Source organism: Notolepis coatsorum (genome assembly GCF_963971535.1).
Source record: "Notolepis coatsorum genome assembly, chromosome: 5".
Lineage (NCBI taxonomy): Eukaryota > Metazoa > Chordata > Actinopteri > Aulopiformes > Paralepididae > Notolepis > Notolepis coatsorum.
In genome coordinates this window covers 29,934,475-29,947,375 of record NC_140169.1, presented here as the reverse complement: position 1 = coordinate 29,947,375, position 12,901 = coordinate 29,934,475, and the positions used below count along the sequence as shown (strand labels likewise).

General features: G+C 39.6%; 1 protein-coding gene across 2 annotated transcripts in view; it reads right to left on the bottom strand.

The window, feature by feature from the left end:
• Positions 1-11,132, bottom strand: part of itgb2 (integrin, beta 2) — a 40,423-nt gene extending 29,291 nt beyond the window's left edge. Inside the window, exons 1-6 of one of the 2 annotated variants that reach the window (XM_084314781.1) lie at positions 11,096-11,124; positions 7,374-7,483; positions 6,549-6,600; positions 6,028-6,125; positions 3,109-3,301; positions 1,241-1,411 (exon numbers count right to left, since the gene is read on the bottom strand). In XM_084314781.1, the coding sequence (XP_084170907.1) occupies positions 1,241-1,411; positions 3,109-3,301; positions 6,028-6,125; positions 6,549-6,597 (511 nt within the window). In that variant the 5' untranslated portion in view covers positions 6,598-6,600; positions 7,374-7,483; positions 11,096-11,124. Of the gene's footprint in view, positions 1-1,240; positions 1,412-3,108; positions 3,302-6,027; positions 6,126-6,548; positions 6,601-7,373; positions 7,484-11,095 lie in introns of both variants that reach the window. The other variant, XM_084314780.1, reaches the window with a different exon arrangement.
• Positions 11,133-12,901: the final 1,769 nt, after the last annotated feature.

Here is a 12,901-nt window from a genome sequence, read left to right as displayed (position 1 = left end):
AACTAACTAACTACTTTAAGCACTAAACTTGAAGCGGTGCTATACACGGACTTCACGGTGGTGAAAGTAGGGAAGGAGCTGGTAGTATGGCCATGACCCCGCTTATATGTGAGCGGATGTGGGCGTGGTCACCCAGGTGGGTGCGTACACGTGGGTGAAAGTTTTCATGATAGTATATGATTAAAGGGACAGTTCCAGTAGGCAGAGCGCAAAGCCATAAATGAAATATAACGTTAATCTAACCAGAGAAAAAAACAAACCCTGAAGAGTGCACAAACAAACCTTAATCTAACAAGAGAAAGAACCAAACCCTGAAGAGTGCACAAACAAACCTTAATCTAACCAGAGAAAGAACCAAACCCTGAAGAGTGCACAAACAAACCTTAATCTAACCAGAGAAAGAACCAAACCCTGAAGAGTGCACAAACAAACAAACAAACAAACAAACAAACAAACAAACAAACAAACAAACAAACAAACAAACAAACAAACAAACAAACCTTAATCTAACCAGAGAAAGAACCAAACCCTGAAGAGTGCACAAACAAACAAACAAACAAACAAACAAACAAACAAACAAACAAACAAACAAACAAACAAACAAACAAACGTTAATCTAACCAGAGAAAGAACCAGACCCTGAAGAGTGCATAAACAAACATTCATCTAACCAGAGAAACTGCTACTACTATCTACCATATCTACAACCATAATTACTGTTACTACTGGCACCATATCTACAACCAGCGCAACTGTTACTACTAGCACCATATCTACAACCAGCGCAACTGTTACTACTAGCACCATATCTACAACCAGCGCAACTGTTACTACTAGCACCATCTCTACAACCAGCACTACTGCTACTACTAGCACCATCTCTACAACCAGCACTACTGCTACTACTAGGCGGCAAGGTGGTGTAGTGGTTAACACTGCCGCCTCACAGCTAGAAGGTCCAGGGTTCGATTCTCGCTTGGGGACCAGGTTTCCGCGTTGCCAGGTACCCATATGGGGCCTTTCTGCGTGGAGTTTGCATGTTATCCCCGTGCTCGCAAGGGGTCCCCTAGATATTGTTTCTTTGACAGCATTACAGATTTTGTCTTTAAGTTCTTTGTTTGCACAATTTTAAGATCATATCTGTGTATGCACTGTTTTTGCATGACGCCTGTTGACTTAAGAAGTAACCTACACAGAGTTACATTTGAATACACTGTCTTAATTAATGGATTGCCATCACCTATTCGACCATGCTCAGTGATTTTCTCCAGAGCCTCAAAAAGAGCCTTTCCCAGGCTCTTGATATTTCTTAAGTCATCTGCCATGGAGTTGGACAGGTCCATCAGATAGTAGAGATCAACTGGATAGCCCTGGATTCTTTTAAAATACACAGTAAATGTGGTAGGTATCCCTGTGAAGACAAAAACAAAGTAAAGTATAGTAGAATAACATTCTCATGTGAGAATGTGAGTGCATAAAGATAGCAATATTTGTTGAATATTTCTCTCATTTGAAAACATTTACATTGCTGATGGGGGGAAATACTGATCAAGATATAATATATTTATACAGTTACATTTTTAATGAGAATATTCATGTCACAGGCTGTGCTCTCCAAATAAAAAAGATTTCTCCCACTATTAAAAACTGCCTTTTTACTGTGTGTTTAATTGTCCTATTATACCATGTTGAATAATGTTAAAGGGGACATGTCTTGCTATTCCTTTCACTATATTTGGGCAATTTTACACAATTCCTGTGAGTCTATGGAACACATCTTGTTCATTGTTTTGTATTTCTAATCAAGTATTATAAAGCAGCATTTTTCCACTTCAAGATTTCAAGCTGTTTTGGGCTGGGTTCCGCCCATAAGCGCTTTGAGTGACAGTCACCCACAGTCAGACAGAGGCAGACAGGCAGACAGAGCGAGATAGAGAGATAGAGGAGGGGGATACTATATTAATTTCTCTCCCTCTCTATCTCTCTCTCTCTCTCCCTCTCTCTCGCTTGTTCGTTCTCTGCCTCTCTCTGTCGGCACCCACCCGCTTGAGGAAGTGAAGGTATTTCCACTCGCTCTGCTGTTGAGCGAATGGTTGCGCTACAATCATAGAGGGGGCGTTACTGCAGATCATGGCAGTGCTATGTAGGATAGAGAGTCAAATCAGAATAGCTATAGTTCACTGGGGGAGGAGATTGTCTGAATTAGAGCAATCCGGCAAAATGAGAATTAGAGAAACAGACCCATTGATATAAACCCCCATTGCTATAAAGCAATGCTAAACACTGGAAAATGCCATTTATAAGACACAGGACCTTTAATATGAACTGTGAATTAACCTCTGGTCTGTGAGACTGACCAGGCAAGGATTTGGATTTGGTTTTTGCACAGAGAATTTTCACAAATTTCACAAATGTACCACTGTCCTAACTGAATTTCCCCAAGGGGATCAATAAAGGAATATCTTATGTTATCTTATGTGTAATTGTTGGGCCAACTACTACCATGTTTGCTGGGCTATACTCCGCAAGCAGTGGCATTTATTTTCCCCTTTCATAAACCCCTGTCTCCCTGTGTTTGTACCTATCCATTCCACCATCCCCATTTATGTGTTTTAGAACACGTCAAGTTCACTTTAAGTGAGTCCCATCTCCTGTCTGACAAGGTCAGAGGAGTTTGATCATATTTACTGAGGATGGCCAGATAATATTGATTTATACATTTAAAAACATAGTACATTATTATGCATTTTATTTTGTGTGTTGTATTACAACAATGAATATCAAAATGTTCTAAATAAATAACAATGTTGACTTATTTTTTTTGTTATTACAGAGAGAGTTAAGTACTGGAAAAAGGCAACGTTGGATACCAATATCAAATTCCAGCAACCGGTCCCGGTACCGGTTTAAAATGTGAACGGTACCCAACCCTAGTGGCCACCATCCAATTATTTTCATTCATAAACATTAGAATTGTGCTAGTACTAAGTTCTTGGTATATTTGACATGAATCAACACCAAGCACTAGTAATTTAGCCTGGGAACGGGTCAACACCTGATACTGGTATTGGCGTTGGTGCACCTCTACTCCATATTGATTCCACTCACCAGGTCGCAGTCTCAAATTGATCTCTTGGGGTTGTAGCTGCACAGGTTCTTGCTGGCCAAACGACTTGGACAGAGGCAGGTCCCTGACGACCTCAAAGTGATTCTGCGGAGATATGATCTCCTCTTCCGGGCAGCCACTCTCCATCAGCTGATGCCTGGTGTCACAGCGAGCCGCTTTCTGCTTCGTGAAATTCTAAAAATGGAGAATACCATTTTGGTATCATTGTACTTGTAGCCAACACACATCATGGATTATTAAAAAAAGTTTCAAGATAAGTTGATGTGTTTTCTATCCAAAATAGTTGTCATGCCTCAAAGCAGTTCTTGACAGAGGGCCACGTCGCTGAGTGCTTTTTGTATGTGCTAATAAAGTCTCTTTCCTTCTTAAGAAGCCAAATAAAACGTGTAAAAAGTAAAACATCAAATGAAATGGTACAAACACTTATATATCCATGGAATAATTATAATTATGTACTCTTACACTATTCTACACATTAGTTCTGCAAATAGCAGATCTAAAAGCACTCAGATGCTCATCATTGTGTGACCTTTGGGATCAGTGCTGTTATGCACACATTCTATGCCTCTAACTTGTTGAAAGACTCAACCCAATGCATCATGGGATATAAATTGCCATTGGTAGGCTACAGATGTTGACTAACAGCAGCAACAGCAACTAAATAATCACAGAAGACATAGGATTTATTCATTGTACAAAAGTAACAAAAAACAGTGCAGTTTTGCGCTGGATTACAGAGCTTCTGAGAAGGATACAATCACAGTGAGGCGCTTGGCTAAAAGGCTATACTAGCGGACCCCGCTTAAAATAGGTCTCTAGCTGGAAGCATTCCAAAGATATTCTACAAAGAGTAATTTAGAGTACTTTGATGTTGTATACAACATTGTCGACCTGAGGGGATTCAAATTGCTAATGTTAATATTTATAATATAATTGCAGGGGGAAGGCTTATCGCATACAACACATGTTTCAAGCCTCTATTCCAGGGCTCTGAGCATTCTCCCTGTCAGCCTCACAACTTACACAACCCACCCCTCTGCCCTCCACGCACACACACGCACGCACGCAATTATATGCTAAGCCATCCATATTATTTCTCTTGCTGTCTAAATATAATCAATTACAAAAAAAATCCATGAGCTAGTTTTGTATTGTAGTATGACTGGTGTATTATGTCCGTCCGTTCTTTATCTGCTTGGTTGGCCTGCATGTATTTTTTTCTATTGTTCCTGTCTTTCTGCTTTTCTTTTTTCCCGAGTTTGTGTGTGTGTGAAGTCAGTAATTTCTGCATCACAATCCTGATTATTTGATGGCCTACTAATACTAACAATGATAATACAAATTAATAATAATGATAAGGATGATGATGATTAATATAATAACAATTCATATTGACAGTGGTGTAAAGTAAAAGTACTTTTGGGAGTTTGGGACTTTCACTTTTACTTCACAAAGACGCTCAGCCAGTATTCATATAACTAGAGTTATAGGATAACCTTACGTTATATATCATCTGGCTTCGCGTCTCGCTCTGCCTACTGAGATAAAGGGCAGAGCGGACGTGTGGCCCCGACAAATTCACCCCCTGAGGGCCCGTAAGCCCCAGCCAGGGAGGAGGGGAGTCCCGTCCACCCGCCCGTCCTAACGAAGGGGGGGAGGCAGTCAACTCCACCAAAGTGCAAAAAAAGGGGAACCAGGCACCCCCGAACGCACAGCGCAAGGAGGACCACGTGTGACACAGCACCCCGCGGTCCACACCCACACACCCCTGCTAGCCCACCTGATGGCGGGATGCAGGAGAGGTCCCGGACCTCAGGACCGCCTGGGAGACAGAACCCCCAGTCATGTCCATGGGGTAAAACCTAACGAAAGGACTCAGGGAGTGCCAGGAGGCCGCAGCACAAATGTCCTCCACAGAGGCCCCCCCTAACAGGGCAGCAGAGGCCGCCACACCATGAGTGGAGTGCACCCTGACGCCCCCGGGGGGAACCTGTCCAGCCAACGTGTAGCAAAGGTGTTACTACTGGCTTTGTTACCACTGGATTTGTTACCACTGGCTTTGTTACTACTGGCTTTGTTACTACTGGCTTTGTTACCACTGGCTTTGTTACCACTGGCTTTGTTACTACTGGCTTTGTTACCACTGGCTTTGTTACTACTGGTGCTGTTACCACAGGCTTTGTTACTACTGGTGCTGTTACCACTGGCTTTGTTACTACTGGTGCTGTTACCACTGGCTTTGTTACTACTGGTGTTGTTACCACTGGCTTTGTTACTAATGGCTTTGTTACTACTGGTTTTGTTACTACTGGCTTTGTTACCACTGTCTTTGTTACCACTGGCTTTGTTACTACTGGCTTTGTTACCACTGGCTTTGTTACTACTGGTGCTGTTACCACTGGCTTTGTTACTACTGGCTTTGTTACCACCGGCTTTGTTACTACTGGTGTTATTACCACTGGCTTTGTTACTACTGGTGTTGTTACTACTGGTATTGTTACGACTGGCTTTGTTACAACTGGCTTTGTACTACTGGTGTTGTTACTACTGGCTTTGTTACAACTGGCTTTGTTACTACTGGCTTTGTTACTACTGGTGTTGTTACCACTGGCTTTGTTACTACTGGCTTTGTTACCACTGGTGTTGTTACTACTGGTGTTGTTACCACTGGCTTTGTTACTACTGGCTTTGTTACTACTGGCTTTGTTACTACTGGCTTTGTTACTACTGGTGTTGTTACCACTGGCTTTGTTACTACTGGCTTTGTACTACTGGTGTTGTTACCACTGGCTTTGTTACTACTGGCTTTGTTACCACTGGTTTTGTTACCACTGGTTATGCACTAACACTGAGCACTAATAATGTGCTAAACTCGACATACACAACTCATTGTTTCTCACCAGTTGTTTGCACCACACACAGTATGGTCCAGATTTTATACAGTCACCACAGGAGTTGATCATTGTCTTGGAACATTTTCGCTCTTCTTGGGAAAACCCTACAGAAGATGATAGAGGACAATACATTAGAATACATTTTCATACTATAATTTTTTTCACATTTCATTTGTTTATTATTATCATATCAGTTTGTATAAAACAAGTCAAATAGCCACACATTTAACATATCTGCCTTGAATGAGTTCTTCTTTAAGGAATCAGTTTCACTGCATTGCACAAACTGGCAACTGCTGGATAAAGCGGAAGATAAGGAATATTGAGGAATTTGAAATCAAATCCAACATGTCCAGCCACCTACACCTCTACGCCTGTGTGATACAGAGTGCTGCAAGGGGGTATTGCAATCACTCCTGTCCGTCTGTCTGTCATTCTGCACCATCCATAATGCCTAGTTTAGAATTTAAAGGTTAGACACTGCCAATTTCTTTATATTTTAATCACAGATTGGGCCTTTATCTTACCATATCTACCCACCAACAGCACCAGAAGAAACAGAAAACACCTCTCCATCTTCTGTTGAGGAACAAAGAACAATTACCAGCAATAACTCGTAGTGATGACCGGAGTGCTGAACGTCCGGTGATGATGACGGGGAGGTTCAGATTCAGATTCAGATTCCTTTATTAAGCCATTTGTGTAAAAACACATTGGTAATTGTTGCAGCAATACAGTGTATGTTCACAGTAAATGACAAACACGAACACAGACACAGGACACAAAACAGTGCAGTGGAGGATTAATTAATTAAATACACATATATATATATATATATATATATATATATATATATATATATATATATATATATATATATATATATATATATATATATATATATATATATATATATATATATATATATATATAAAGCAGTGGCGGCCGGTGTGAACTACATTTGGGTGGTTGCGATCATCTGACCAAGCTGACCAAGCGAATACTGACTCATAACGTTATCAACATTAAGTCGAGTTAATTGATTCATACTACACTAGTATACGTATGATCATCAATCCAATAATGAACACATATATATAGGCCTATCTTGTCATTTTAAACAAGTTACCATTCATTCATTCAGCCATTATGCAATACCCACAGCGAAATTAACACGCTGTGTTAAGAGAGAGAGAGAGAGAGAGAGAGAGAGAGAGAGAGAGAGAGAGTGAGAGAGAGAGAGAGAGAGAGAGACAGACAGACAGACAGACAGAGAGAGAGAGAGCGAGAGAGAGAGACAGAGAGAGAGAGAGAGCGAGAGAGAGACAGATCGCATTAACTCATTAACTCACTGTGTTTAGTTGAAAAGTGGTCCAGCCGGAGGGCTTGATAAAGTGTATAATGTCCACTGTCCCACAGTCCCAGACTGTTGTTGTCAATGTATATCCACTGTCCAGAGTGACTGCATCATAACACAACAGCATTGAGTAACTAACTAACTAACTTCCTAACCAGAAACTGTCGTCGGCCAATCAGAGAGAGCGTCTCCGAGAAATGACGCTACAGAAAATACTGGCATCGGCCAATCAGAGAGCGTCTCCGAGAAATGCGGCTACGGAAAGTCTCAACGCTGCTTGCTTAGATGATAATAGATCGCTTGGAAAAGCGCCCGGCTTCCATCATAATACATCATAAACGCACAGCGCGTTACGCACTGATTGGCTGCGACGGATACAGCGATGAAACCAGTGCACGCCCACTGTAAGCGCTATTGCGTCTAGCCCGAGAGAAATGCGGCTACGGAAATAATAGACGCCTATTGCGTCTAGCCCGAGAGAAATGCGGCTACGGAAAGGAGTCACTTCCTGTTGTTAATGAAAACAATTATTTATATTTGATATATTAACGTTATATTGTGCATTGGAAACACAAACATACTTAAAATGAGTAAATATTATTCATTTTAAACATGTTTCTTTTATTTATAGGGCCAGGGAGGGCGGCGCTCTAGCGCCCCATATCAGCCAGCCGCCACTGATATAAAGTGAAGAGTGCAGAGTTCCAGTAAGGACTAGTGCAGTGCAGTCAGTGTCATTGTGCCAGTGCCACTTGGGGCAGAGGGGGGGGGGACCTGAGGCATTGATCAGCCTGGCGACCCTTTCTGTGCCGCACCCTGTCTCCCTGTCTCCAGCTGTCTCGGAGTGATGACCGGAGTGTTGAACGTCCCGTGATTAAGACGGGGAGGATGCGACCCTCTTTGCGCCGCCCCTGTGCCTCAAATAGATCCGCTAACAGCTCTATCTTTAATCTTTCAAAATGTTCAGTTGCTATCGCTATCAGCTCTATCTTACATTTTTCAAAATGTTCAGTTGCTATTGCATGCACTCATCTGTGTTTCACTACACACATGAGTGCATGCTTACCAACTGTCCGTCTGCAACACTACTATCACCGACATCTAAGAAGGGAGACCCCCCCCTTGAATGGCCCTTCTAAGGTTTCTCTCCTCCACATTGCCTGTGGTGCATTGTTCCTATTGCTATAGGTTTTAGCTATGTCGCAGTGTTGCATTCATTTATTTTGCATTTATTTTAAATGTGTTGGACCTTATGGTGTTCTTGTTTTGTTCTTGACTTATTGTGATGTTTCTTCTTGACTTGTTTAAAGAAGATGTGTCTGGCCCATGGGGACATTAACGTGTATTGTCGGGCCTTACAAATACATTTGATTTGATTTGATTTAACTAAAACACAAGGTACACTCACACCACACAAAAACTTGCTAAATAGCACTAAAAGTGGTTATTTGGCTCGTAATCATAGAAATCATAAAACAACTTTGTTTTTAGGGGGCACTCCCAAATGGACGAGAACTTACACAAAATGTATTCTAGTAGAACCAAACCTAATATTATCTTTTAGTTTTAGGTTAAATAGGCTATGAATATAGGATTTTCTAAATCCTGTGATAGGCCTACTGCGGTTCTGCTGCTTGCAACATTCTCGAGAAGCATGCATCCAATCGACTTCACATTCGACTATATTTGACACTAAGCAATACACCCACCAAGTGTGAAGTCAATCAGATAAACAGTTCTCGAGATATGCAAAGAACGGACAGGAGCATTATGGCTATTTAAACTTATGATGCTGCTACCTATTAGCCAAATGGCACCACATTTGTCATGATCATAGGTGATATGGATTTGCGCAAACTTTGAGGGCCAGCTATAGCTAAACTGTATGTAATATCAAACATCACAAAAAGTTAAGTTTTCCAGAGATGCTTGTAGGAGGAGCAGGGGTGTAAAAAGTACCCAGAAATGATACTTAAATGAAAGTATGGGTAGTTTGGGTACCGTCTCAAAATCTCAAAAAAGTAAAATTGTTTCTACTTTTAAATAAAGTGGATTAATAACGTTAATGTTAGTTCAGCCAGAGAAACAAATAAAAATTGTTGGACCTGCAAGATTTGTACTTTGTACTTTGTAGGTCTGCATTTTAAATGTAGGGAGTAAAAAGTATGTTTTTTTTCTCTGAAAAGTAATTGAGTAAAAGTACAAGTATACAAACCTAATAATATTTGAGTAAAGTACAAATCCCCAAAAACAGTACTTAATAACGAAGTACAATTACTCAAGTACTTTACACCCCTGAGGAGGAGTAGCGAAAAAACGAGATTTGGACAAAATTCTAAATGGTGCAGAATCTTCTGAGAGTTATGGTTCAAAAGTTACAGGACCGAATTTGCCACTGCACTCCACCTGGGTCCTCAGCAATACAACCGCTGAGCGTGAGGTCAATCAGATGAACGGTTCTGGAGATTATGTGAAGGACAGTACAGACAGAAATGCAGACAGATAGAGATACCTTCTTAGAGACATTTCATATCCACTGGTGTAATCTGATTAAAATTATTATTATTGTTGTGGTGCTGATGAGCAATATGGGAGGGGCGAGGTGGTACTGTAAACATGCCCATTTAAGCCTGTGTTCTTCTAACTTAATAGTGTCACATTCAAAAGGCTGGAGACAACACCTATACATGGTTAAACACATTGTATGCTATGGTTTGATGATGTCATGGGCACATCTGTAAGTTCCTTCTTTAGAAAGACTGCCGGCATTTTGATTACACACTCGTAAAAGGTCAAAAAAGGACCACACCATGAATGCTATTTTAACAGCAACTGACAAAGCAGTACAAAAATATGGAATTAGTAAAAGGTATATGCATCATTGAACTTTACGTTTACATTACATTTATTATCTTAGTATTACAAGACAAAAGAAAACGAATTTGTCTTATTGGCTACAATCAAAATCCAATTCAACCTCCCTCGTACATTTCCTCGGAATCCATCGTTATTTTTGCCATCTCCACCCCTGTCAAACTTGTGATGTCATCAAGTATAAAGTCTGAAGCTGCTCCATATACAATGAATTAGATGATAAATGATAACCCAGGCGAGAGCACTGAGAGCACATATAATAACGCTTTGGCTTTGGGAGATTAGCTTCACAAAGTTCACAAAAATTGATTGAACTGCATGGCTTAGGCCATGGAAATAACATATTAGACGTTTTAGTAGTTGGGTTGTGTTTTTAACCTAAATTAATGAAGTAATAACATAAAACATTGCTGGTATAGTTCTCTTTTCTTTTCTCATCAGATGATTACAGTGAATTTGTCACACAACATTTCCCACACGTCAGTTAGTTTATCTAGTCCAAGTTCCTCACAAGAGACAAACCACTGTGTTCCTCTTTCAGTATGAATAGAAGGAGACCACAGAATGTTACAGAAACATAATATATCAGCCTGACTTGAAAATGGTATATTTTATGATTTGATATAACATTGATGATTTTATAGGATTTTGATTTACATTTTCACGTTCACTTCATAAATACACAGTAATGCCTTAACTGAATATACAGTATATGACTTTTGTATTACTTGCATCATCTCTTGTTCAAAATACTGGTGACATTATTACCCATTATATCCATTATATTAGTTACTCATTCTTTATAATAATTATGATATAGATACAACCTAAAAAGCTACTCACAAGTGTCAAGATGATACAGCTCCAGTGAACACTCACCATCCTCTATGTGGGTGACAGTTTTTCGTACTTCTATATCTGGATGTAGAGGCACCACCCACATAGAAGGAAGCTTATAAGCAGGAAGTGTGCAGTAACATGGGCCTGTATGCAGCACAGACAGGGTGGGGTGTGAACCTTTCTTAAAAGTAAATTGACACACTACACATTGAGTTTACCCTTATTTGTTTTTGGAAAGGTTTAACGCCATAACTCATTACTCACTATTTTTACTATGCACTTCCTGGCAATTTCATGAATTATATGCACTTCCTGCCAATTTCATGCACTTCTATGCTCATTCTATGCCAATTTCATTGCACCGCTCCTAACTATTTTATTGCACTGCTCCTAACTATTTCAATGCACTGCTCCAACTATTCTATTGCACTGCTACTAACTATTTCATTGCTCTGCTCCTAACTATTTTATTGCACTGCACCTATGCATTATTTTACTCTTGTATTACTGTATATCTATTTTATCAGTGACAATCAAACCGTAAACAAAGAGGCCTATAAAGATGTTAGATCCTAATATGAAAAGTTATGTGATTTAATGTTCTACGATGTCTGTTTTATGTAATTGAATGTTTAGGTGTGATAGTAGTGTAGATAAGGTTCAATACACATACTGTGTTTAACAATAGGCCTACAATAATATTCAAGATACTTGGTTCAGTTCTGGGGGGTTAGAGGATATAGAGGGAGGATACTTTCTTTTAGTTCAGCACCAGATTATTTTGTTTTTGAGGTATTGTTAAGTATTTGTTAGTAATACTCAAGGGTTCGAATTATCACCTGAGAGCTATGGGGCCCCCTGAATTTTTTTTTTACTATTTTTTTTTTTTGGAATTGTGGCTGTCATATTTAGAGGAATATCTCATTAGGATTAGTCTAATACTAATGACATCACACAACATTCTAATCATTAAACCAGGGGTGTCAAACTCATTTTCACAGAGGGCCACATCAGCATTATGGTTGCCCTCAAAGGGCCAAAGACCGTATTACTGTTAATGTAATGTAAAATAAATGTAGCTACTCATTTACATATTGTTAAACATGTTGTTTCTGTATTTATTACTTATTCAAGTTATACATATTGCATATGCATTTGTATTGGTACAGTATATTATCCTGTAAAACAATAAAGTCGTGATGACAAAAGTTGGCTATAAGAGAATAGTCTACACACTAGATCAATATGTCTGCAGATGTGCTATACAAGCTCATACGATAAGAGTGTAATACCTTATTAGGTAGCAGTCTATTCAAAGGTTAAAACAAGGTTTCCCCCAGTAGATTAGGCTTATATTAAGCTACTCTCCCAATCTAATTTATATTATCACAAGAAATAAGAAGCTTACCCTGTCTGTAGGCTCCAATGTGGAGAGTTGTTGTATTCCCCTCCCTTGCTTTCGCCTTTCTTAATAAGTCTCCTTTTCTAGATCCAAAATTGAGTCAGTTGTTGTCTACAGCGGTGACTTCTCTTTCTTTCTGCCCTCCTCAGTTCCTCTCAGGGGTGTCAAACTCATTTTCACAGAGGGCCACATCAGCATTATGGTTGCCCTTAAAGGGCCAAAGACCGTATTAATGTTAATGTAATGTAAAATAAATGTAGCTACTCATTTACATATTGTTAAACATGTTGTTTCTGTATTTATTACTTATTCAAGTTATACATATTGCATATGCATTTGCATAGATGTAAAAATATATGTTAGCTTATGTTATTTTAACAAATAATTTTAGTTTATCAGAACCCCAT